This window comes from Drosophila montana, unplaced genomic scaffold (genome assembly GCF_035044405.1).
Source record: "Drosophila montana isolate Dmon_TW-CO22-7 unplaced genomic scaffold, ASM3504440v1 contig_3003_1, whole genome shotgun sequence".
Classification (NCBI taxonomy): domain Eukaryota; kingdom Metazoa; phylum Arthropoda; class Insecta; order Diptera; family Drosophilidae; genus Drosophila; species Drosophila montana.
In genome coordinates this window covers 296,593-324,557 of record NW_026997879.1, presented here as the reverse complement: position 1 = coordinate 324,557, position 27,965 = coordinate 296,593, and the positions used below count along the sequence as shown (strand labels likewise).

At 38.8% G+C, this 27,965-nt stretch overlaps 2 protein-coding genes across 3 annotated transcripts in view; one reads left to right on the top strand and one right to left on the bottom strand.

The window, feature by feature from the left end:
* Positions 1–27,965, bottom strand: part of LOC135430346 (uncharacterized) — a 169,811-nt gene that overhangs the window by 98,371 nt on the left and 43,475 nt on the right. The gene's annotated exons all lie outside the window — the stretch shown is intronic.
* Positions 5–26,121, top strand: knrl (knirps-like). The gene is made up of 4 exons (XM_064685011.1): positions 5–1,199; positions 3,619–3,688; positions 21,148–21,225; positions 24,030–26,121. The coding sequence occupies exons 2-4, from the start codon at positions 3,662–3,664 to the stop codon at positions 25,905–25,907; spliced, it is 1,983 nt and encodes a 660-aa protein (XP_064541081.1). The 5' UTR covers positions 5–1,199; positions 3,619–3,661; the 3' UTR covers positions 25,908–26,121.

Below are 27,965 nucleotides of genomic sequence, written 5' to 3'. Positions count from 1 at the left end.
GGTGCGGTTCGGTATTTCGTAGCCGGAGCATTTTGCAGAACTGTTTAACATCAGTCTTTAGTGATAGCTCGCGCTTCTTGCTCGCACGCTCGAATCGCATGTCGCACGCTCGCACGGCAGCGTCGTCGGCTTTTTAACGATTACAACTTAACGTGCGTTCTTTATCGATAAACGATTGTCGCTTTTCAATCGATATATATCGCGCTTGACTACCACCATCCCGCCCAAGTATGCAAATTTGCAAGTGACCCCAATAACAGTCCAATTAACAGTTAAGAAGTTAACATAGAGTGCCGCAAGTGATTTAGAATTCACACCTTTAATACACACCACACAATACACACACACACATGATAGGCATAAAAAAAAAGAAAACAGAGGCGCGCGCTTGTTCGCCATTTGCCCAGGCCAAGTCCAAGTGCCTTTTCACCAAATAAAGGTGTGGCCTAAGTCAAACAACAACAACAAAAACAACAACAAATGCACTTGAGAGTCAACTGAACACACGTCAAATATAACTCATCTTTCACTATGTTCTATATAAATTAGACGGCAGCAAATTGAATGGTTACACACACGCACACACACACCAAGTGTGCTATATATACACACAGACGCACACACGCTAATGCAGGGAGCGTAACGAACGCGTGTTTGTGTCAGTTCTAGAGTTAAGATCGGTATATGTATGTGCCTGCGTTGCTATAAGCATGTGTATATGTACATATATGTGGCTGAGCTTCACGCTCGTCTAAAGTTCTAAAAGTCAAGTGCAATTTAGCAGCGACAAACAACAACAACAACGACAACAACAATTGCTAAAATACTGTACGCTCAAGTGACGTTTTATTGGCGCAAGGTGAAAAAAATAGTAATAATAAAAAAAATAAAAAATAGAAATAAACGCCCGGAGAGTTCACAATGTGCACACATAACAAACAACTTAAATGATTTTTCGATTTTGCCGTAACGCAAAACAATAAGAAAAAAAATATTACAAAAAAAAACAAATAGGAAATACAACAACAAACTTCAGCTCAGTGCGCTATGAAAATTTGTAACTGAAATACGTGAAAAATACACACACGGAACGCAAAAAGCGCCGAGTGCATCGCATCGGAGCTTATTCAAATTTGGATTAAGAAAAAATATTTCAACTGCTTTTCGGTGCAGTTCAAAGGCTCACATTTCTTGATAAGGTATGAGAGATGCTTCGTTTTGTAATTTCTTATTCTTCTTTTATGGGGATGCTAAACAGAACCAGAAACTTTGGACTCATTCATAATTTGCCAGGCGGGCTAGCTGGAAAAATTAATAGCTCGAGAAAAAACAAAAACTAAAAGCTACTATCAGCTATTAACATAACCATAATACGACTTATAGCTGAGGGATCGCAGCCTGGCGATAAATTTTGATTGGAAGTCTGTTGGGCCTGAGTTACGAATGGAACATACTCATGCGAACGAATTGAGATACATTCATCATACATATAAAAAAAAGATGCCATGGCATAAAAATCAAACATGTGAATTTCATTAACGTAAAAATTCAAAAAGAAAACAAAACATGCGTCGAAGATGGCGAGCAGATAAAAGGCAAAACTGACAAACTGACTGACAATTGAGGATTGGTTTGCATGGTGAGAAAGTTGTCCGTTTTGTTGGACAGTGCATTTTTTAGTGCGGCCATAAAACAGCAACCAACAACAACAACAACAGCAGCAGCAACAGCGACAACTGAAATCGACAAGGGCAGGCAAATAAACTTTACGACTATGTAACAGAATCAATGTAAGCCAAAAGTCCATACACTGCTCAAAACTGCACCCAAGCAATAATAGTTGAAAATATTTATTAATCAAAATATGCTGCGGTCTAATTTTCTCAAAATATAAGCTATATAGAGATAGCTTGGCTCTGTTCATTTTGTAGCAGCCCTACATATACTCTTCTATGCTCTTGACGTTTAGTATAATAAATATTGCTTAAGGTATTTCTGATATTTTCATAGTAATGCGGCATATATTTTGGTGCTCCACATTCAAACCGAAATCAGTTTTATTGAAATCTTGAGACTATACTTGAGATTTCTTTACATACAATTGGCGCTTTATTGCAGCTTTTTTGCATATTTTTAATGCAACTACTTATTGTTCTCGTGGTTTTTTGCAGTGTAAAAACTTCACATGTTTGCTCTAAAAGGTAAATAGCGTGTAAAGCTTTATTTGCTTGAATTTGTTACACAAAACTTCGAACTATCGACTAGCCTAGAATTGCAATCAAAGAATTTGCCTTTGTAGACTTAGATGACTTGGATGCCGCTTGCATGTGTCGCAAATATTGACAATTGCCCCACAGTTATTACAAGTGATTTGTGGGCTTAAGTTCTGCAAAGTGTGCACTTAACATGCTATGCATAACCAGGGCAAAGCGGGTATATTGGTTAAATATTAGACAGGTGTGGAAAAGAGCGAAAAGTTTCAGCAAAGCAAGTCGGATTGTAGCCTCATAGAAAGCAAGCAAAAGAGAAACCAATTGTTACAAGATTTATATATTTATTCTAACTTTCCTTGCATAAGAATTGTTTAAATGGGTCAAATTATTTTAAAATATGAGATAAGAAGCACACAACTTACTGAAGAACACGTAGCATACTTTTAAGAGTGTGCCAAAAATTAGGTGAAATTAAAGAATCAATTGAAAATCTAAATATATAAATTAAATATAAAACTAAAATTAATATAATTTGCTGCAACAACATTTATTTGCATTAGAAGACATAATCGTCTGAAATTTTTCAAATAACTACAGGGTAATTGTCAGTAGAGCAAAGTTTTAATTGTTGATTTTTAGTGCTAAAGCAAAAAGTTTGTTGCCTAAGTCTTTTGTTTAACTGCAAGCTCCTAACTAAACCATAAAAGTAGAGTGTTTAGTTTTGTTGGCCAGGTGTTTGGATGGATTCTGCACGACAAATTAACACATCAAGGTCGTTGTTGTGCATTTGCAACTGTTGCTGTTGCTGCTGCTGCTACTGTTACTGCTTCAGCGAATGCAACAGCATCCTTGTGAAGGCAAGCCGGAAGACAACAATTGCTGCTTCCTATTGCACTCGTGGTTGAAGAGGGAGACAAAGTGTGAAAGTATTTAGTACAAACGTGTTAACTTGTGCACATATTAAATGCAAATGTGGCAGCCGCAAGCAACAACAACAACAACAACAACAACAATAAACACAAGAACAGCTAACACCTGTTGGTCACACATGGTAAGACAGTTGACCAGGACCGCCAACTGACCGACTCACTGCAGTTGCTGGACTCCCCCCAGAGCGACCAGAAAAAGAGCATCTTCTCGCCTCTCAGCTCAAATTTGGAGCAACAGCTTTGCCATACTTTACAATTAACATTTAAGGCGAACACAACGGGCATAAATTGTGTTTATGGGTGCAGCAGCATTTGCATTTTATATTGTAATAAATATTGAAATTATGATTATTACTTGGCATACTTAAAAGCCAAATGGCAGCAGCTATAAAGTCTTCTGTTACCATCTAATTTATCATTGAAATATATTTTTATATGCATATATATATTTATATATTTGTTGTCCTCTCTTGCAGCACACTCTATTGAGCTCAAGAGCTCAACGTTCAAGCATCTGCAATGATGAATCAGGATAATCCGTATGCGGTAAGTCAAGCTCTAAAGTTCCCGCTTAATATTATAATATATGCTGAATTTATAACAAGTCGGTTTAGCTGCCTGTAAGCTCAGCCGTAAAACGACGCATATTTTAACACGAAACCCCACGCATGATAAATGCAGAGCGCCAAGTTAACAATAAAAAGAAATGAGCACAAGGGTATAAAAAGCCAAAACGATTATCTTGGGTGAGCCGAAGATAAAATACCCCTTTGATTGAATTGACAGACCTGATAGTTTCGTGATCTTTAGCACAATCTTGGCCATCAGTTAATTGGCCTTGAAGGATATATAAACAATAACGTTTACATTCAAAAAGTATAACAAATTGTTAACATAATGCATAAAGTTTAAACAAACTTGAGTTTTGGTCGCAATTAGGAAATGCCTAGCTGGCATAAACCAGGTTCCAAAGAAGTAAGAGTCAAAGGAGAAGTTTAAATATCAATATTTATTGTTATTATATATGAATTGGTTTACGGCGTCAATTAAGCTTAATTCACTTCGTAAGCTGAATCTTTAGCAAGAGTTGCTTTATAGAGTCAGAAATGCAACTGTAAATGCGGGTCAATATTATAGGGTATACAAATTGCATACTTAACGAGCTAAAAAGTGGCCAAAATGATATAAAATTAGCTAAATATGTTTGTTTTACGAGCTGCACAGCCAAAAGCCATATTAAAACAATTCAAAAGCAAAGTAAACTTTGATATATAATACACGTGCATTTGATAACAAAAGAAATTAACAAAAATTATTAGCTGCTGTTTTTTGTTTACATATCATCGATAAGACAAAGGCAATGAAAATTTGAAATCGAAATCAAATATCAATATCGAAAACAAAAGCGCTTCCGCATCTCGCAATTGGGCGCAAAAATTTATGAATTATGAGCTTTTGGAAGCCCGTGCATAATTACCCAACATTTATGGAGGGAGAGAAAAATTCACGATAAAACAAAAACATTGATAAAAAAAAAAACCTAAACCAGTTTACACAACAGCTTGAGGCGAAAATATTTAAATGATGTCATAATTTTTAGAAAAGAAAAAAAATACATACTATGTATAAATATAATAATCATAATACACACTACAAACACACACACACACACACTTCAATGCTGTTTGATCTTCATAAATGGCAGCTGCGACCGCTTCACCTGTTTTTACGAACTTTGATTTTTTTCGTGTTTTTTTTTGACTTCATGTCAACTTAAATTAATGCAGATCAATTAGTTAATATTATTAAGCGGCTCGAATGCTAGAAACTGCGTATTTTAAATAGATTTCTATACAGAAATTTCGAATGGGTTCAAAACCACGTAAGTTGTTGCTAACATGGCACTAAATGTCAATATTTGAATATTAAATTTTATTTAAGTGCGTTTTTTATGATCCTAAGCCGATTTTTGGTTTACTCCAAAACAGTCGGCGGCAACAGCCGAGCGGCCCCTAGAAATGAGGTTGCCAAAGAGGCGGGCCTGCCGTAGTGTTAATTAGTTGAAATGTGAGACGATAAACTAAATGTTTAATTTAAATGAAGCTACCAACAAGAACAAGAACACCTTAACGATTCGGCTCAAGATTAAGTCAGAGTTCAGAAATATGTATGAGCAATAAGGGGCAACTGCGATTATGATATATGAGACAAATAGATGGAGAAAAAGTTATAGCCAGTTTTTTTTTTGTATACAAAATTGTTAAAAGATTATATACCCTTGTACCCTTTAATGCCATTGTAGATTTGTAGCATAAAAGTGCTTTAATACAAAAGCCGTTTGTTCTTGTAGGAGCTATAAATTAGAGGAATTCGGTAAGCTTCTGTAAATATGTTATAAGGGTTGTGTATTTAATATCTGCCGAGTTTGGTCAAGATATTATAAAAAAAAAAAAAAAAAAACAAACGCAAATTTTTAAACAATTTTTTCTATAACATCATATATAATGCTAGGTCGATATAGGTTAGATTTTGTTGGAATGTGAGTAGCACATTGAATCTTTTTAATGACAACTCTATCCCTATCTCTCTCTATCTATTTGTCGTGATTAAGTTAACTTGAAAAAAAAATTGTACCCTATACCAGAAATGAATTATTGCAGTTTAAAAAAAAAGTATACAGAAAGAATGTAGCTTTAATAGAAATATGCGTATTATACGCATATAAAAATAATCATATAATCTATTTAATCCCTTTAATAAACAATGTGCAATGCTTGCTATTTGTTGACTAGCCATTTTTAATCTAAACTTTTATTCCTCTGTGCTTATACACAAAGAAGCTGCCTACGACAGACACCATCATAACATTGGCATAATCTGTAATTTAACTAGTTGTTGCTGTTGTTGTTGTTTCATTATTTTAAGCCAAAATCCGTTTTAAGTATCTTAAGCAGCATTTAATTGCAGCACAACTTTGTTAGCTAAAGCTGTTACTAGTATTGTTGTGAGTCTAATTTTGTTGCTAATCAAACGTAAATGTTTATAGATGTGAACTGGCACGCCCCTACGGTATGGCAAACAAAAGACCTAGACAACGAACATAACAACTGGTGAAAATCAACTAAAATTCATATTGGCAGGTACAGAGAAACGCATTACAATGTTGAGTTGTGTGTGCGTGCGTGTGTTTGTGTGCAGATGTGTGTGCGTGTGTGAGGCCTGGCCGGACACTTGACTTGGAATTGACTTGGTGGCTTACAGCCGTGCAGCAGCGGTGGCTTACAGTCAAATGCACTTCGACTCCGTCGCACGCATCTGCAACTCCATTTGCAGCTCCAACTCTTTGGCATCTTTTCTATTTGCATTGGACGAGGCTGCTGCCAGTTGCTGCGAGTTAATGCTGATGCTGTTGATGCTGCTGCTGGTGCAGCTACCGCTGACCATTTTGGTCATAAACATTTGCGTAATGGATTTTTTCATATTTTGTTGGCCGCTGCGAACACACAAAGTAAATTAATTACGAGCTGCGGCGGCGGTGGCTCTGGCAACATATTTGCACGTTGGAAAATTCTTGCTGCAGACAAAAAGTTATAAATGCCTAAAAATAAATAAGCCAAAGCCATGGCTAAACATGGCCAAAATGCAAAAACAGAAGCACAGCTAGCAAATTAGCAAAAGCCCAAAAAGCATTTGCCGCGCTCCAAACACACACAAACATACAAAATGTAATTACAGCAACTAACAGCAGCAGCAGCAACAGTTGTTGTTGTTGTTTGAGTAGTAGTTGTTGTTGTTGTTGTTGTTGCGGCTGCTTGCAATTTTTGTTGGTTTGCGGTTGTAGCCATAGCCGGTTGCAATTTTTCACATGCGTAGCCAGTTTTGTTAGCTCTGGAGGAGCTGTAAAAGTTGTTCCGTCTCATTTGGTTGTTGTTGTTGTTGTTGTTGCTGTTGTGGGACTCCTTGTTGGAATTTTTGCTCGTGTGGTGTACATGTTGCGGTTGATAACTCAATTAGAATGTTAAATTTATGTTCGCCACAAGAAATTAACTTGCAATTAGAAAATGCTTGCAACAAAACGAAAGACTTAGGACACGAACTTGATATGGTAAAATTTGTTAAGAATAAAAGAAGATAAAAAGATGAAAAAAACGAGACATACTGCAGTCAGCATCGCACTTTGTAATTAAGTTACAAAGCGCATGAAGTAAAAGAAAACAAATTGAAATAATTTAACAAATGGACAAACAGGACAGACAAATGTTGCAGCTGATGATTTGTGTTGCATAATTGGCCAAACAAGTTATAGGGCAGCCCGAAGTCGACTTGGCGCGCCCCAGCTCGCCTCGCCCCGTTTCGTTTCGTTCCGTTTCGTTTTGGCTAGACAAGTCTATTGGCCTGGCCAAAAACTAATGATGATGATGCACTGCACGCATTTGCACTATTTATAATTTCGTGAAGGCAGCCAGCAATGTACAAGGCACAAGGCGCAGGCACTGTCTGCGGCGCATGTGTCTGGCGAGTGCCAAAAGATCAATGATCAATCCTGAAGCTAGAGTGAAGCTTAAGCTAGAGCTTGGGCTTGATGACTCTACTAGAGAATCGAGTGAGCCGAAGTGAGTTGCATGGCTGGCAGCGCGCAGACAACTTCATTTATTTGCAGATACATTTCAGGCGCCCCAAAATGCAGCATCTCATCCTGTGGCAGACATCATTTGGAGTCTACTTTTTTTTTTTGTTTTTTGTGCCTTTTGGCAAACAACTCTTTGATTTGGTGGGTTGTGCCTCGTGTTGTGCATGTGTGTGTAATCAGTTACATACGGCAAAAGCGAGCGAGCGATTTTCTTTGATGATTTATGCGCGAAATTAGCGAACTGAAAGTCGTTGCAACATACAAATGTTGCACAAATGACTCAGGCAACGAACTTGAACGAACTTAAGAACAATTACACTAGTTTTGAAAAGAGCGCACACTTCCTCTGCTCCGCCTCAAAGATGCTGGCCAAAAGCACATGCATCAGAAGTCATTATATCCGCCCGCCGTAACTAGCGCTGCAAACAACAACTGGCTAACCTTGACAAAATCCTACACAGCTGAATGCATTAGTAGTTCAAAAAGCAAAAAAACTAACAAAAACAAGACGGGCAAAAAAAAAGCTAACTACTTGCAGGCAAAGCAAAGTACCGACAAAGTACCGAAAACAAAACGCTATTAAACTTCTATTATTTAAGTACCACATTGTGCACTGATACTGAAAACGAAAACGAAACGAAACGAAACGAGACGAGACGAAACGAAACAAAAACGAAGAAGACCAAAAGCGACCCGGTCAGCAAAACGATAATGAGGCAGCATTGTGCTGAGTCCAAGTCTCGCCCGATTCCCCCCGCCAATACCTAGCGCTTGAATCTCGGGTACTGTACTGTCGACTGTAGCTAACAGAGCATAAATCCCAAAGCCAAAGTACTTTGCAAATTATGCAATATTATGTAATTATACAGACAATCAGCTGCCTCAACAGGGTAGGAGGAGTGACGGAGGGGCGGCTTGGCAAAACGCAGCGAACTCTTAAAGTTCGTATTTTATTTAGCTTTTATGTGTGTGTGTTTATGAAAAGCAGCCGCAAAAGTTGAAATGTGAAAATGATTGAGCGCATTATTTTCAAATTAGCGCGTGGGTCTAATAGATAAGACAGGGGGCGGAGCAGGACGGAAACAAGTACTGCCAAGTACTTCCATGCCATGCTTCGATAGCAAACACCTTTTTATATGCGCCTAGTTAATAGCAGGCGCGTGGCCTTGCCAAGGTGTTTGTGGTGTGTTATAGGGCTGGGGCATAGACGACCTTATGGAACATATGAAACTTAATTGATTTTAAAGAAACTCCAATATAGAGCGTTATAATCGTCAACCTATACCTTTTTTTGTTTTATTTAAAGTAATAGAATCAAAATTCAGCTTACAATCAATATAAGAAAATGTTTTATATTAAAGATTTACAATTAACGCGTTCTTAGAACTAAGAATTAAATAGAAAAGGGAAATCATTTGAGAGCGAGCGTGCACATTTTGGCCGTATTAGCTGAAAGATTTTAAGCATACCAATATATAATTTATAGATCATTCAGTTAGAGCACACAAAGTTCGTCTATACGCTCAAATAATATTTAAGTATCGTAATTTTGTTGTTGTCGTTGTTGTTGTTGCTATCTTCGCCCATTGCCTTTGCTTTTGCTTTTGCTTCTGCTTTCGATTTCAAGTTCAACACTTGCCAGCCCGCCAATGTGTTCCGACTGGTTGCCCCGCCACTTTATTACGTGGATTTTGTTGACTGCCAACTGTTGGCGCCTAGTTTCTTATATATGGGGGGCAACATCGGGTAGGGAGCTTTCCTCAAAGAAGCGTAACATAAATGTTATAATTTTGGTCTGTAATAATGATAATAATGATGGTGCAGCGGCAAATGTTAGCCTTAAGGTCAAGGTTGTGCACCGTTTATTGGAGGCAACTTTGCGTTGTGGTGTTTGGTAATGAGCTGCCAAATTGTTAGAATTGTGGTTACCAGCTATTGGGAGTCAAGACAACAGCAACAACAGTACAAAGCATTCAATTAATTGGCCAGCTGGCCGTGTTTATAGAGAATACTTAAATTGAGAATCCAAATGCGACGACCTCTGCACGACTCACAAGCGATTTAGCGCAGCAAATTGAATTAAATTTATATAAATTGCATACAGTCAAGTATTTACCTATCTAGTAATCTATCTATATATATATCTACTCATTTAACTATATAGCGTATACTATAGCAGCAACAACAACAGCAGCAGCAGCAACAGCATCAGCAGATGTCCGCTTACATTAGACCTGAGCAATGAGCCGAGCAAATTGTGCCCATTGTTATTTGTAAATCGCATTGCGCTACTAATAACAAATGCGAGTTTTTGCTTTTGTTATTATTATTTCTTTATTTATTATTATATTTTTTTATTTTATTATTGTTTTTGTGTTTGCTTTTGTTTTGATTGCTGCACACGTGTTGCGGAGCCCAGGGATGAGCATTGTGAAGCATTGGCTTCGACCTTCAGCCTAGCTTGCCAAAACTCAACATAAAAGACAAAAGTCTTGAAAGAAATACCAACAAAGTGCCATTGATTTCATTGGATATAATTTGGCAAGCGCAGTTACATCTTCCCACGCCCAAAATATATATATATTCGTTAGCTTAATTCCATTTTAATTAACAAACTTTGTAGAACAAGCAAAAGCTGGGTAACAACATGAGTGCAATTTGTAATAATTAGCTTTCTGCTGATTTCCATTACTCTAAATATTATAAAGTGCACTAAAATAGACAGAATATGTACAAATTAAAAGGGCTAAAAGACTTGTCAGGGGATTGTATTGTTGAACTCAAGAATGTCAGCTAAACTGTATACATTTTGGCTTAGACCTTATAATATGACAAGCCTTTTTTGTTCAGCTAATTATAATCTTGTACTGATATGTGTAACGCATAGAAGAAGTCGAACACGCAAGGTATATAAATTCTTGATCATGCTGAAATATTCATTGCCAAAGTCAACAAAATTGGACCACCTCAATTCCCATGGTATGTGATGCTGTTCACTTCTTTCTGATTACCATTTAATTATTTTTTATATCAATCAACTCCAAATTCAAAATATTTTTGCATGTTCCCACGCCGCCCGAACTAACATAAAAAAAGAAATCTCAAATTCAATTTTAATTAGTCGCATTACGTATACGTAAATCTGTGCGCTGTGTGGCCGCATTGGCGAGAGGCCAGGGATGATAGTCAGCGAAAATACTTAATAACAGGCAAGTTGCAGCAAATTTACACCAGGACGGGACTGAAGCGGACAGAGCCCGAGACCGAGATGGAGACAGGGCAGGGCCAGGAGGCAGCTTTCTATGCCGGGCGAGAAATGATTCATGAACTGAGCCAGAGGCAGAGAGCGAGAGTCGCTGCAGCTCTGTGACTCCTGCTGGGTTTTTCGGTATTGCCTTGTTTCGCTGCGGCCGCGCGTTTTTCGCTGGTTTTTGGTATATGTGTGTGTTTGGGATCTGGCCAACGTTGTCTCGCCATGGCGCAGACTATTAACTTTGAAAGTTGTTTAAACAGGCGATGCCAGCAGCAACAGCAGCAGCCGCAGCAGCGGCAGCAGTGGCAGCGGCAGCAACCTCCACCTTCTACTTTTTGCATTGGGCGAGCGTCGTTGCTGTTGTTGTTGTCGTCATCTGCTTTGCTTTAGCATCAGCCTCTCCAGCAGTTGCAGTTGCAGTCAGTGTCATCGGCGGCGGCGGCGGCGGCGGCGGCTCGTGGGAATTGGATCATTAGAAGCAGCGAGCGGCGCAGAAGTTGGTCAACTAGTGTCGCGTCGCAGTCGACGTCGCTGCAAACGTTTTGCATGTGTTTTGTTGGTTGTTTGCTGCCAGTGTTGCCACCGTTTTTTTTTTGTAGCTGCTGTTGTTGTTGCTGTTGCTGCTGTTGCAGCCTTAAAGAGGCGCGATAAGTAAATGTGTCCGCGTCTCTTTTATTTGCACTTGCACAGTGCACATTTTTTTTTTCGTTTTCATTCGTTATTGTTGCTGCTGCCCAGCCTGGGCGACCCCAGCGTCGTTGTCGTTGTCGTCGTCGTTGTTGTCGCAGTTGCTGTTGCCGTTGTTGTTGTTGTCGTTGTCTTTGTTTGTTTATTTGTTTTGGCTTTTTGTTGTGGCTGCTCTGAGCTTTGCATGCGATTTATTTGTTTGTTGTCTCGTTGTTATCTGTGCGAGTTTTTTTGGCTTTTTTCTGCCTCTTCCTCGCCATAGTCTCCCTGTTGCTAATGTTGTTGTTGTTGTCTGCTACTTTTCTGCACTTTTTGCAGCCATCGCCTGATTTCGGGAGTCAAAAGTCAATTAAATAAGAGCAGTGCACAAGCTTGTACTTGTTATTGTTGTTGTTGTTTTTTTGTATGTTTTTTTTTTTTTTTGGTTTTTCGGAAAACGAGCAATTTGTGCAACTATGTGCCTTTGAAGGCGCTATGGGAACCATTTCACCAACAACTTGGCAATTGCTACATTTGTGAATTTTTCGTGTTGATTTATGAAAAAGGTGGCAAGTTTGTTGCCTAAGTCTTTTGTTTTTTTGGTTTCGTTTTTTGAGTTATTTATCAGCAGGAGTTGAAAGGAATATAAGACCGAGACGAGTGTACGGCGAAAGCAACACGTATGAAACTGGGCGAGTTTGTTGCCTAAGTCTTTTGTTTTTAATGCCGCAATCTAAAGCGAATGTGTCCTATATAAATGGGAAGGCGATAATTTCTAGGTTCGTGCTGTGGCCTTTTAGATTTTCTATATTTTTCTTTCCCTCAATGTATTGCTATGCAAACTGTTAATATTTAACTTTGTTGAGTCCAACTTTCTATAACTTCCTCAATATAAAATCAAATTGCTATTAAATAACAAGAAGAGGGACTAACGAGAAGATACCCTCTACCCAGCTCTAAATTGCTTCAAGCTGCACTTTAATTTATATACACATTTTTATGAATAGTTTCTCCGTTTATTTTTTGAGCGTTATTAAATGTTCAGGTCATAAACAAAACAAACGGTGTATAGCTTTAAAAATATAATTCTAGCAAGATTATATAAACTATATAGAGTCGAAGATGTCACTATTTTAATACCCCTTTTATCCATTGTGAATGTGTACGTGGTATCAAAAGAAAGAAAAAATAAACTTCAGTAGTCAACAATTAGTTTCCTCGTGTCGCATTTGCGGCAGACACTTCACATCACTTGACTGTCGTTTGTCGTTTGTCGGACCGTCAACTGCAGCACCAGGCAGCACGAAAAAAAATAGTATAAAATAAAATTATACAAAATGCGATTGCACAGAAATCATGAGAAACGCTCCCAGCACAGTTTTCGCCCCCCTGCTGCTGCATTTAGCCAGCTGTCTGTCTGACTGTCTATCAGTTTGTCTGGCAATCGCGTCTCTCTGTGTTCGACTGGCTTTAAGCTTGACGTGCTGAGCTTTGAGTTTTAGCCCCTTTTGATTCGCATGTGTCAAGTCATTGGCATCTAGTGCAGTTAAATGCTCATTGAATCAACAGGCAGCAGCTCCAACAGCTCAACCGGCCGCCAGCTAAAGTCAGTAATACAATTTTATGCCAATTCATGGCCGGACATTCAAAGTCACAGCAGAAGCAGAAGCAGCAGCAGCAGAAACAGCGGCAGCGGCAGCAAAACTTTAAATGCAATTTCTAAAGCGTTTACTAATTTGTAACACCAAGTTTTCAAGCCCTTTTTTTTGGTTTGGTTGTGCAGGCTTTTCACCTGGGGGCGCCAGGTGGCTTCGACAGGCCTGTCAACTGCTGGTCCAATTTGCAGCCAGCAAAAATTTAGTGGCTCGCACACGTTAAAAGGCGCACGCGCGCTCAAATGTCAAGCCAAACACTTGTAGCAACAATTGGCACAGGCTTTGCCTGGCTGCCTGCCTGCCTGCCTCGTTTGCCTATGCTAACATTTAAAATTGTAACAAATGCCAGAGAGCTTGGCGAACGTGTGGCTCCAAGCCAAAACAGGCACAAGCAGCCAAGCGGTTGCACCACCACCAACACAATCACCACAAGCAGGCAAAAGTCTGAAGAAAAGCTCGCACATTTTGCACGCATTTGCATAACAAGTAACGGAAGAAGCGACCCAATATAACGAATTCTTGAGTACCCTAACTTGAATACTGAAAAAAATATATATCTGATTTAAACAACTTATTAACAGCTCTTGAAACCATTTTTTAGTAAAAAAAATTAAAGGAATAATTAAAAAAAAATATATATGTAAATATATATATAAAATGTAATTTTCATTCAAATGTGTTTTTTCATTTAAAGAATGCATTTTACTATATTTTTACAAAGCATATGTAAAATGACCAATACCCTATTATTAAAGTTCATTCGTTTACATGCTGAGAGACCCACACGCTGTTGCGTCTCGAGGTAAAAATTGTTTTGCAAATTTGTCTTGGTAAATCATATGTGGACTCGTATTCTATTGAAAATTAGACGCTGCATTTTAGCCGTTAACGTATTCTGTCAATTTTTCAGCATAATTTTAACCGTTTGGCGGATGGTCACAAATTTTAAGCGGAAATTGCACAAGCACTTGACACTTGGCACTTGGTACTTGGGCGCTTCATTCTGGACAAGTAGACAAACAGTGCAAGTGCATTTAAATTTCACATGAGCTCATAAAAATAGTTACAAATTAATTATAATGACAAAGACGCGGGCTTAAGATGGCAACGGTGGGGCTTGGGGTGGGTTGCAAATGAGCCCGGGAATGAGCATGGGGGAATGCAGTCGTAAAACAACAATAACAACAACAACAACAACATATGAGCACATTATAAATCTAAACATTTCCTGCTTGACAGCTTGAAGAGCTTGCAGCGAGCGACTGAGACAGCAACGATGATGCTTCAAGTCACAGCAGCAGCAGCACCAGCACCAGCAGCAACAACAGCAACAACAACAACTGCGATAAATATTAAAAACTTTGCTTTTCATCATCACAGTTCATAATTATAGTGTTTTAGTTTATGTAGTTTAGACAGCAACTTGACTGCGAGCGGCAGCAATTAGCTAAGTACAAATCAAACGAAAGACTTAAGCGACAAACTTGACAGCAGCTCCTACAGAATGATGAATGCGCCAGCTCAACCAGGAAGAAGGATAAAATACACACACACACAAATTAACTCAGCTCGCATGCACTCGTCGATTTCAAATGAAATCGAATCATTTGTCAAAAGAAAAAAAATTTCAGAATTTTTTTTTTTTTTGCAATTTAAGATTTTGCCAAACTGCGCACTCAAAGTGTAACAAATAATAATTTACACGCGCGTACAAACTGCAGTGGAACTGAGAATCTCTGGGCAGGCGAATCCTCGCCTATGATTGATCACTCCCCGAGGGCCAAGTTGTCGTTTCGTTAAGGGCCGTGGAAATTTGTAAAAATTCTTCTTTTATTATTTTTGTGTGTGTTTTGCCTTTGCTGCAGACAGACGCGATGCGCATTTGACAAATTGCTCGACTCGTTGGCCAGGCCCGTGACTAAGCTCGTTCTGGGAGAGGCCACAGATCCGGGCACAATGCGCAATGCGATGCGTGTGCAGCTGACTAAAGGCCTCAAGTATTTGTAACGCGGCAAAAAGAAAGCAAACGGCAAACGGCAAACGTCCAAAGCGGCCAAATGCCAAACACGCTATATAACAATTTTGACAATTTTTAGGAGGGTAACCATCAAGTTTACATAGACCATGGCTTCTGATATATAAACGGGTTCGCATTACAAACATGACTCATCATGACTTTGTGGCCGTTGAAGATGCTACAGCTGCTAGCAGCTGGCTTCAAAGCTGTTCCAACTAGTTTTCTATAGTCTTGAACATGTTGAACAAATAGCGCAAATATGTGATTTGGGAAAGTTGAATTTAATGAATACACTGAACAAAAAATTGGAACACCAATTAATATCATTATATCCAAATTTTATGGGATCCATAAATAAGGTATCTGCGAAGGAGACCTGTAAGAAAAATCAAGCTGATATATGTTTTTTATCTCTCTCCCTCTTTCTATCTATCGTTCTGCAAAGCTTTAATTTTTTCAATTTTCTCATTCTTAACTGTTTACTGGCAGCAGTATTTAAAATGGAATACAATTGTCTCTTTAAGTTGTTCTTTAATTTAAAAAATGCACAAAATGTTTTTCCTCTTTAATAGTCTATGATCATCCTTCATCAAAAACAGTTGAAAATTTACTTTAATGGGCTCCTGCCATTCTCTGGCAAATATAAAAACGAACAAAACACACTCCCCCCATACTGTAATCTGTTTGGCAGTCGCAAAACCCAGTTTTGATTGCACTACGCAAAATCGTGGATTATAATTTTAGCTAAGTTTTTGTTTTCGCATTACTGCCACAAGGCAACACCAACACACTGTGCGCGGCCGTCTTCAGTGTCGACGAGTCATGAATAAAAATTAAATGCAAAAAAAAATAAAATAAAAATAAAAAGTAAACAAATTAAAAATAAAATAATAAAAAAATAGACAAAAACTAGAACAATTTGTTTTGAGCATTTTGCGCACAATGAACAAAGCGAGGCAATTGCTTTGTGCATGATTTCATTTTAATTAAATTATGTTTTTTTTTTGTTTTCTGTTTCATTTTTTTGCTCTTGCGCTTTTTATAATTGCATGCAAACAATGCGAGACGAGCACATGGCTGACTTTTATGGGGCCTCGCCCCCGCCCCGTTGCCCGCTGCCGCCTGCTGCAGAGCCCAAGTGTGTAGTCTTGTGGATGTGCAAAAAATTTGTTTGCCATGCAGCGCATTTGGTATTACGAGCAGTATTTGTGGCAGTTGTACATGTTGCCAAGGTCAAGATGGGCAATTATCATAATTTTTTTAGTTTGCTGGTTTTTTTTTTGTGCTGCGCTTATTTGGCTAAAAACGAAGCGGCGGCCACGTTAATGGCACTTAGCTCAACTGCGAGACGATGCGCTGAAACTGGAGTAAACGTGCTTTTAATTTCAGTTTTTTCGTAGCTGAATTACTTTTAATAATTTCATATTATAATGAGCATGAATTTTTGATATATCTCAATATTGCATCATCACAGCCAGTGAAATATTAAAAATTCTACTTGCTATTTTTGTTTGACTTAAGGTTAACAACAAACGACCAACAAAAAAAATAACAACATCAGAAATAACGAACAACGGCAGCAGCAGCGATAATTAATCACATACAAAATCAACAAGATCCAAAAATATATTTATGTGCTGTCAGTTTTGATGACGACGCGGGAAATTTTTGCCAAACTAATTGAATTAGCTGAAATTTGTATACCCTGTTTATCCTTTGACTGACAGTTCCAAAAAGTTGTGCATTTCCGATCCAATCGTACATACATATATATCGATGTATCGATCAATATATAATCACTGATAATGCCTACCGATATTTATGGAAGGAACTCAGATCCTGCCATAAAGTCCAAATCAGATACTTATCCATGCAAAACAGGCCTTACTCCCGTGTGCAGGGCATCTTCTGGTTATGCATTCTCGCCCAAAAACAATTCGATGCAAACATGGTTTATTTTTTTCAGGTATTTTTCGGAGTATTCGGTACTTTTTCTTAGACAAACTAGCTACGCGTAAAATATACCAACTAATTAAAATAAATTGGCTGCAGCTGAACTCATCAATATGCCGCGGGCGGGCGGCCAAGCAGGGTGCTTGACAAATTGCAGTGTTGTTGTTGCTGTTTTTTTTTTATTTTTTTTTTTTATTTTTGTTTAGGCTTAAGCAAAAAACAAACCAGGCAAAAGTATAAAAATACTTTATTATGCATACAAATTCCAAATACATTGTTAAAAGTATTTGTTTGCGTGGCGTATTTAATTTATAACACTTTCACTTAATAGCCACTAATTGTGGCTTTAAAATGTTGGTAGCTTCGCTCAGTTTTGTTTTGTAGAATTATGCAATAAGCGGACTTAATAAATTTCTTAAAAACCTGTACCCAAATTAGTGGGTCGCTTGAAAAGATGACCAAACAACGGTCTGTTTATAATGAAGTCATTCGATAAATATGAACATGAAACATGATATGCTTAAACAGTGGCATTTAATGAGCTTTTTAGAAGTATTTGATTATTCATGAATATAGAATTTAAGAAGGTGGCAAAACTTAAAATTAAGTATAATATTAAAAACAAAATTTGGATACAAATTTTATGCTGTGATTGAAAAAGAACAATTTTTGTGGGGTTTTTGTATTCTTGATTAGCGTTAAGTTTCTCCATGGCCATTTGGTGGAATTTATATATTCTCTTTTTAATAGCCACTTGTCCTTCAAACTCGACTTTTGATAAATCTACTTAGAGATGTGTCCTCGTTGGAGCGAGGCAAGCTTAATAAAGTATCAAAGCATCTCTGATTCACCTTTGTCACTTAGCCTCTCGATTTGTCGCTTTCCCTTCTTTAGCCCTAATCAACTTATTTATCATTATATTGCATCTTATGCTTGAAATCCATAGTACAATAGAATCAACCCACGTTAAACCAAAGCTGTGCTGGGTTATATTAGGGTAAAATGGAAATGGAGATTAAAATGAACTCGCAAATCATTAGCTGACACTTCAAATAAATTGAAACACGTCTCTAAACAAGTTCAGGCCACATGCAGCTGAGCGAATCTGGTAGCCAGTATCGACTACTCGTATCATCATATATGATATATGCATATATAGCCTCATATTGTGTGTAAATCAGACAAACGCTGGCTTATCCCCAACGCAAAGCTAACGAACCGCAGCCAAGAGAAACGTTCTGTGGCTCTTTCTCTCACTCCTACTGCCCGTTCTCTCTCTCTCTCTCTGTCTTTCTCTTTCTAGCTTTTAGTAGCTAGTGTCACTTGTCTGTTGTAAAATAAATGTTTATTGCTTTTTAATATTGCACATTGTCTGCATAAATTTCACGCCGGACAAACAGACGATCAGGCAGCTCGCAGCCTCTGCAACTTTGTTATTATTCTCTCTGTTATTTTTTCCCCCCATTTTCTTGCTTTATTCTTCTTTTTATTTTGTGATTTAAAATCAAACTAAATCTGCTGCCAATCCGCTGGTTGTTGAAACTTGAAACTCATAATTTTTAATTTATTTTATGTGATTTTTATTTGTCGATTAATCCAAGCAACAACAACAGCCACAGCAGACCCGACGACGCTTTATGAAACCTAAACGTACAAAATTTATTTCCTACCCAGTCGGAACAAATATGCGATGCGATGGGACGGGACGGGTCGAAGCTGGGGCTGGGGCTTCAGCTGGAGCTGGGGAGCCAAACTCAACACATAACACGAAATCAGATTAGCATGTTTTACAGGCCGAACAAGCCAAGGAACTGAGCGAACTAAGCCAATTGGTGTGGTGCATTCTTTTAAGCCTTCCTCCCGACCCCCTTATTACCAACCCCGCCCCGAACGGACAGCCACAAGGTGGGCACAGTTCGTAGGTTGGCGGGCCGAAGACCGGGTCCTGGCCAAAAGTGAATGTGTTGAATGCTTTCTCTACTTTGTAATGTGCCAATTGTTTGGACAGATGGGAAAAATTATTGCCGCGAATTGACAGTGGGGCAATTGGTGCTATAAAACATAAATCCCAACCAAAAAGTGAACTGCACTCGGCGGCTAACCCGAGTGCTGAGCATGTGCAGCTGTAGCCACCTGCCGTAGCCACCTGAAACAATTTCGCTTTAATGAGAGCTACTAAAGATAGAAGATCAAACGATCCTTAAGCAGCGGTTGTTATTGTGTTAATAATTGTATTATTTATGGCAAATTATTGTGAACGTTTCGATTTCCCATGTAAATTTCGCATCGGTGAATGTAGCGGATCGAAATGAACAGAATTTAGTATTTAACTGAATGAAAATACCAACTTTTAGTTGAGATTAGAATATGATTTAAAAAGCGAATATGGCTTTAAAAATTGTTGAGTATTATGCATACGAGCTTTTTCCAGTCAACCAGTAAACAAAGAAGTTTGACAAAAACGAGTTTTCGCCAATTTTCCACTGTTGGTGGTAGAAAATCAAAAATTGCAACAATACGTATTCATTAAGTTTTTATATAGACCTTCGCAATTATGGTTAAAGCCGATCGAACGAAATTTTAAGATTGGCTCATACAACCTTTGATCTCAGGTTTCCGGGGGATTTACCGAAAAGTGTGAGACACGTCTCAAAAGAATTTTTACAAAAATCTTTGACCATGAGTTTAAAGCTTATCAGACGGTGAACAACAAAATTCCAAGCAGACGTTTTTCTGCAGTTTTCCACTGCTGTGGGTGAAATTTTTAAAATAAAATGGCAACAAAAAGGAAGTAATTTTGCAAATCCACACACTTAACGTGCATTTTGTCGATTTTTTTAGTTTATTCAGTTACTCAGTTACTCAGCCAGTCAATCATTCAGGGACAACATTTTTTATATACATAGCACATTTTTATGAACTCCTCGAGCTCCCAATCGTCTTCCCTCCAAAGTCTCCCACGGCTTGTTCTATAACTTTGCGTGTGTGCGTGTCAACCAAGTTTTGCTCCAGTTAAAGCTACAAGTGCAAAAAAAACTAAATACTGCGCGACCACAACGATGCCGCCAAGATCCAAGCCCCAAATGGAAATGCCAAACGCCCCAAACCCAAATAAAGCACAACAAGGCGACCCCTAACAGCAACAATGATGGCAATTTGTTGATAAACATTTCGCTCGCAATAAATAAACAAATATACGAGTGTGTACCTTGGCAACAAGTTGCTAAGGTCTATTCCGCGAGACAGTTCAAAGGAAACAAGAGGCGAGATTGGTAACAGAAACAGGCAAGAGCAGCACAGCACAGGCCATATAAATGCAAATGCTCTACACGCTGCTAGTTTGCTCGCCTGCTACAATGTTCGCAGTGCTCTGGGGCAATTTTTCATTTGATTTCATCTTCATATTTTATTATGCTCTCCAGCCAGCAAGCACCGGCAAACCAGCTACCCAGTAAGCGACGGCAACATCGTCCATTTCCATTTCCATTTGTTGTGCGGCTGGTTTTTCCTTTGCTTTTCTTTCTTTTTTTGTTGTTGTTGTTGATACCAATTTTGCGATATGACAAACTATGTTTGCATTTTAATTTTTAATGCGTGTGAATTTCGCTGGCGGCGCACTTGCTCTTAGTTCTGTTGGGTTATGGAGAGCGCAAGATGCTCGTGTCATGATTTGCTGTTGCATTTAATTGAAATTTTATGAATTTATTGCATTTGCTTTTGTCTTTTTCTTTGCACGCAAGAGCGAAAGACAGAGACAGTTAGAGAAGATTTAGAACATGCCAGCTAATGTCTTATATCATTTTATGCTCCTTTTCATTTCATGCTTTCCAGATGAATCAGACGTGCAAGGTCTGTGGTGAGCCGGCGGCTGGATTTCATTTTGGTGCATTCACATGCGAAGGTTGTAAGGTGAGTAAAGTTTCTTATTTATTAATTATTAACTCTTAAGAAATGTATCGATAAATCAGATAAATTATCGATTCATGTTATCGATTTATTAAATCAAAAAAATTGTATTTGTGGATTTGCTTTAGTTAAACCACTGATATTTCAATAAATGTGATTATTATATTAATTATTACTATCGATAGTTTACGTAAGCTTTGCCCATGCCATTTATCGATTTCTTCTAAGCACAAGATGTCATGTAAAAGCACAAGTGCTATCGATAGCAACGTACACCGAGTAATTTTCCATAGAAATAATAATAATAATCGACACTCGGCGCCTCCCTGCCAATATGAATAATAGTTATCGATCGCTATTGGCATTCCATAATAAATCGCTGGCCGCATCGTGACAAAGCCGTAGAGTAAATGGTGCCATACCAAAACTGGAATGTTGAGTTCATTACGAGCAATATCAACCGAGCACCAACAACAACAACAACAGCAACAATAAGATAAACGACAACAAAGAACGCCTCAGGCTAAGGTCAAAGTTAAACAAAAAGAGCGCTCCACAAAATGCATAATTGATTTAAACACGAGTACTTTAAATGCCTTTAGGAGCACAGGCAACTGGATGGAGGGGAGGATTTCTTTATTTTATTTTTTCTTTTTTGGCTAGAAGAAAAAGGTCAACTAACGTACAATTTGTGGGTCAACATTATTTGATTTGTGCGCCATGGCGTGGGCCGGCTAATTTGACGCCCACCAAAACAAAAGACTCCCAAAACGAACCAAAGCGCGTCGCTTCAATGATGACGATGATGATGATGATGATGCAGCAGAAGGCTAAAAGGCATGAGAATACTTAGTGAAGAGCCAAGAGCAAAGGGTAGACTCTGGTAGATTTCGACAAAACAAACAAAAGTGAATCCGCCTTGGCGCACAAAATTGTCTGTAAATAGCCGGCGCAATGAAGTTCGTCCGGTTCTGCTGCTGCTGCTCTTTCAAACGAAACTGAAAGCGAAAACGTTTAGCCGAAGAAGAATATACCAGCAACAATAAAAAGAAGAAGAAATCGAGAAGGAAAAAAAAAAACAAAATAAATAAACATACATATACGAAAATCCCCCCATTTCCATTTCCGACCCAGTAATCTTGATGCCCAATTAACCTTAAAAGTGGATTTTCGCATTGTTTCTGTTTCTAAGCGTGGTTCGATTTGCGCGTCTCCACACAGCAACTCGAACTCGAACTCCACCTACGACAACAACTGACTGAATACTGACAGACATGACTGTCCTACTGTCTGACTGTCCGTCTGTTTGTCTGGTCGACGGACTGTCTGACTATTCGTCCGTACGCCAACTTGATTGCCAAGCTGCGCTGTGATTTACGTTCAACATTGCAACTTGGCATAAGTGTTGCACAGCCTATAACCTTTGCAACATGCTGCTGCTGCGACTCGCTGACTTTGCCACAGTTGATGGCAGCAACAGCAACAGCAACATGTTGTAGCCTTTTTCGTGCCGCATTGAATTAAATTGTTTGTTTGCTTTGTTGCAATTGATTGTGGCCCAGCCAACGGTTAATGTTCCACTCGTAGGTGTAGGTGGTTGTGGCTCTGGCTGTGGACGTGAACGTGGACGTGGATGTGCACGTTGCATGTCGATTCGCTTCTTTTTTTTTGGCAGAGCTTTTAAGACTTTACAGCATCAACACCGCCAACAACAGCAGCAGCCGTTGATGAATCATCAGAAAATTTAATGAGATATTATTGTTGAATGACATCACGGCTTTAAGGCGCTGAAAAGTCTCTGCAGTTCAGAAAGACATAGATATAGGGGAAGAGACCGAGGGAAAGAGAAATAAACCAGCACAGAACTTATAAAAGAGCCGGGAGTGTTCGGCTACGGTTTGAGAACATGCTGAAAAATACCCTGACTGAACATCAAAGCTGTATATTAGAAAGAATAGAAGTAATTTTATGCAAAGCTTCATATCCTACCGATTGTTCCTATGGGACCACGTGATACAAAGAATGAAGCTCGTTATTCTTCATATGAAAACCAACTTTTTCTAGAGAGCGGTACGATATAGTAGTCCAAGCGCACAATTTAATGATACACCCGGTCAAGCATTCATTGAGCACAGGGTATCGAAAACTCTTGAACTTCAAGGGGCAACAAACAAAAGTATCGAATAGAGGTATCGAAACCAAACAGAACCAACTAGTGGCGCCCTCTATGTGAGTATGTGTGAAAGGAAAGCATGCAAGGTGCACAATAAAAGTCATGAAATTAATGTAAACACGAGTTGAGTTTTATGTAAAGACACATTATATCAATGATAAAACAAATAGATCAGTAGAAAAAAGAGGAAGAGTATCTAATGGTAAACAGATTTTAAACTGAAGTTGTTATTGAGAGATGCGAATGAGTGTAACGGGTGAAGATCACGTGTTTAACCTGGAATATCGCTTAGAAATCAATCACAAGATGGCAACAGGTTAAAATTAGAGATTTTGCATTGATTTTATAAAAATAACTTTGACTTAAGACAGACGTTTATGTAATAGAAGAGTTGTCTCGAAGTCCTCTTTGATAAGGAAAAATAAATAAAGAGGTTTCTGGCTTGTATATATGTATGTTTTCTTAGCAGAAGCCCATAGTTAGTTAGTGATAATTAACAATTAAGGCTAATACTCTAATATATAATATCTATACTATAATTTAGAAAATAGAACATAAAAACATGCTCTATATTCATAATTCCTTTGAGGAGTAAAAGAAAATAATCTCTTATTTGACTCTGCTCTACTTGCAGTCCTTCTTTGGCCGCTCGTACAACAATTTGTCCTCCATATCGGACTGCAAAAATAACGGCGAATGCATCATCAACAAAAAGAATCGCACGGCATGCAAGGCCTGCCGCCTGAAGAAGTGCCTCATGGTGGGCATGTCGAAGAGCGGCTCACGCTATGGCCGACGCTCCAATTGGTTCAAGATACACTGTCTGCTGCAGGAGCAACAGCAGCAGGCGGTCGCGGCGATGGCAGCACACCACAACAGTCAGCAGGCGGGCGCCGGAGGCAATGCCACCGTTGGAGGCGCATCCAATGGCTGTGTCAAGACCATGGCGGGCGTGTCAGCGCCTTCGGCCGCTGCTGCCGCACTAGGCATGCTGGGACATGCGGCGGGCGGCTATCCGGGTCTGTATGCGACGGGACCACCGCGTAGCAAGGAGGAGCTAATGATGCTGGGACTGGATGGTAGTGGGGATTATGGCGGCATTAAGCATCCATCGCTCGTCGCGTCACCTTCGGTCAGCTCACCGGATTCGCACAACTCGGACAGTTCCGTGGAGGTGAGCAGCGTGCGTGGTAACTCGCTTCTGCAACTTGGTGGCAAGCAGAATGCCGTGATAGATGGCAGCCAAACTGGAAGTGGCACAACGCCGGGGCGACCGCCACAACTACGCAAGGATCTGGCGCCGTTTTTGCCATTACCATTTCCGGGGCTCGCCTCGATGCCCGTGATGCCACCGCCTTCATTTTTGCCACCCTCGCATTTGCTTTTTCCCGGCTATCATCCTGCGCTGTATTCCCACCATCAGGGCCTGCTGAAGCCCACGCCCGAGCAGCAGCAGCAGGCAGCAGTCGCCGCTGCTGCAGTGCAGCATTTGTTCAACTCGAGCAACGTGAGTGGGCAGCGCTTTGGGCCGCAGATGCATGCGTCGGCACCATTTACTGTCCACAAAGAGGAAGCGGCTCTTAGTCCCAACCACAGCAACAGCAACAACAATAATTTACTGCCCAATGGCAGCAGAACGGCGACAAGCTCCGCGGATGAGCTGACAAAACGTTTCTACTTGGATGCGGTGCTCAAATCACAGCAGCACAGTCCACCGCCGCTGGCGACAAAGCTGCCACCGCACAGCAAGCAGGATTACTCCATATCGGCGCTGGTCACGCCCAACTCGGAAAGCGGGCGGGAGCGCCTGAAGAGCAGGCAGAGCAATGGCGAGGCGGATGATGAAGAACGCGAAACGGGCACTGGCAGTGATAAGGCCGTTGAAGAGGACCTAGAGCCGGGGGAGGAAGAACAGGAAGAGGAAGATTTGGTGGTATCCATGACGCCACCACGATCGCCAGCCCAGCAACCGCAGCAGCAGCAGCCGGAGCAATTAGTAGATGTCCATACAGCAGCGCAGGATAACCCCATTGACTTAAGCATGAAAACCACTGGCAGCTCCAGCTCCAGCTGCCGGAGTAGCAGCAGTATTAAGAGCAGCTGCCAGGAGGCAGCCGATGCCGAAATCTACAGTGATAATGAGACAGCAACTGATAAGGCAACAGCTGATGAAGTCCTCGAGATAAAAGCAGACGACGAGGATGATGAGGAATCAGCCCTGGCTGAGCTCGAGGATAACAGCACCACGGAAACGGTTAAGACCAGCATAGAGCAACCCCACAAGCTAAACAATAACATAAACAACAACAATAGTAATACCAACAACAACAATAACAACAACAAAAGTAACACTAGTGATAATGAGGCCAACGATAGCATCAAACGCAAATTGAATGAGCTGATGCAGGAATCAAATGGCTCGAAACGTTTGCGTCTGAGCTCGCCGGAACCACCCAACATGGCCGTAAAGGTGGCCACCTCAACGGCACTCGATTTAACCACCAAGGTTTGAGCTCAACCACACTGAACGTTAAACACACTCGATAGACAACACGGCGGCAATCAGTCGTTGGGCCTAACACTATGCAACAAAATTTGGTAAAGACAAACAAATGTTTATCATACCTAATGTACAATATTAATTTCCATTTATTGACTTTTGAAACATTCTTTAAATAATACTTGACTTCTAATACAGAAATACTTTTTGAACTTTAGAAGAAGCTTAAAAAATCGGAAACAATTCAATCATTATTTAAGTTTTTTTTTTATCATACAGTGTCCCCAAAACCAAAAGTATATTTGAAAAATATTTTTACACATTATAAAAGGTTTTACTTTGCATTTAAGCACGTTAAAATTGTGATAAGAAAAAATATAAAATGAAATTTGAATCAGTTTCAAATAAATTTACAAATAATATTACGAAAACTATCAGAGTAATACAAATAATATAATATAAATTTATTGATAACGAATGTTGAAAATGAGCAAAACAATTAATTGCATAAGTTTTGTTGCATAGTGTCATTAGAAGAATGCTTTAGTGACCCCTTAACCCCTACCCCTCTCCACATTCCCATCTTCCCGCTATGCCAAAAAAACAACAAATAATTCTGCGTTCACTGTTAAGTTTAAGATTCGTGCCGTTTGTTTTTATTTTATTATTAATTTTTTTTTAAGAATATTATCACATCGTTTAAAACAACTAACGAAATGGCAATAATAAAAAAAGAGCCGCCGCATACTCAAAATTTGCATTTGAGATCTGAAAAAGTATAACAAACGGCGCGAGTCGAGTTCTTAATTAGATGCAACGCATTTAAAGCAAATATTTCGGTTGAACAAAATGATATGTGCGAGTATTTTAGAACGATGACAACAAGGAATGAAATCGAATCGAGACGAATCGAATCAATTTGAATCGAAATCGAATCGAAACGAAACGAGACCAGCCTAATTTGTTGCAAAATTATGCAAGAGAGCTTATCTGTATCGTTTGCATAATAAAGTAGTGGAATTGTTAATTTATAAGCTACGTTTTTAGTTTTATATGTATAGCATAATATACTAATTATATTTATACGATACAGACACACACACACACATATACATAAATACAATATCTAAAGTTTCTTAATAGGCATATAAATATTTCAAGTATTTCATAGCTTAAAAATTCTCATGTTAATGTGTGTAGAAATTTATATAGATATATATAAATATATAATATATGTATGATTTTAGCGAATTTGAACTTTAGACTATCGTATTTGATTGCTTTAGTTATCGAGTTATTAGTCACAATTAGCAAATTTTTATCGTTAGCCTTAATATACATTTAAATAAATAAATAAAATCAAAGCACCAACTTGTATAGCATAAATTATTATTCTAGACTATTTTTTGCTGGTATTTTTCATCTGCTTTATATGCAAATTGAAAAAAAAAAGAAAAATAAACAATAAAACTGAGAAATGAAATGCATGAAAAATACTATTGATATTAAATAAACGCAAATAAATATTTAGATAAATGATTTTGATGGGCCTTTTGATGGGTTTCTGGGTGTGTACGGCCTATAATAAATTGGGTCAAAACGCACATCAATATGTACATAAGAATGTGAGTTAAGCTTCAGGTATTTATCGCTGCAGACGCTTGGACAACTGGGAAACATTTAAAGCTATGAGCTGGTCAAGAGAAAGTGGATCATAAAGCTAAACGATTAGAAAAAGGTTTTCAATATTTCGTAATTTCAGTGCATTTATGAAATGTTCCGATTCAACAAATCTACAAAAGGTTCTTTAAGAAGTAAAATGTTACCTAAATGTCAGCAAAAGTCTTAATTTTCTACTTAGAAAACTTGCGAAAGGATACTTTCCTTCACTTTTAGCATTTGTTTCGTTTTTCTGAAATAACTCCGCTAAAACATTAAAATGTTTGTTGTAGTTTTTTCTCTAGGTAATAAAATCTAATTTGATGATGATTTCGATGAGCTGCTTAAATTAGAAATAGACAGGAATCTGAGTTGCTGTCGCTTTTATCTGCAAATCAATCCCCAGACACT

Excerpts from the sequence above, each read along its gene's own strand:
- knrl (XM_064685011.1), top strand. The coding sequence starts at position 3,662 with ATGATGAATCAGGATAATCCGTATGCG. Across the intron at positions 3,689-21,147 it reads ATCAGGATAATCCGTATGCG|ATGAATCAGACGTGCAAGGT; the intron begins GTAAGTCAAGCT and ends CATGCTTTCCAG. Across the intron at positions 21,226-24,029 it reads TCACATGCGAAGGTTGTAAG|TCCTTCTTTGGCCGCTCGTA; the intron begins GTGAGTAAAGTT and ends CTCTACTTGCAG.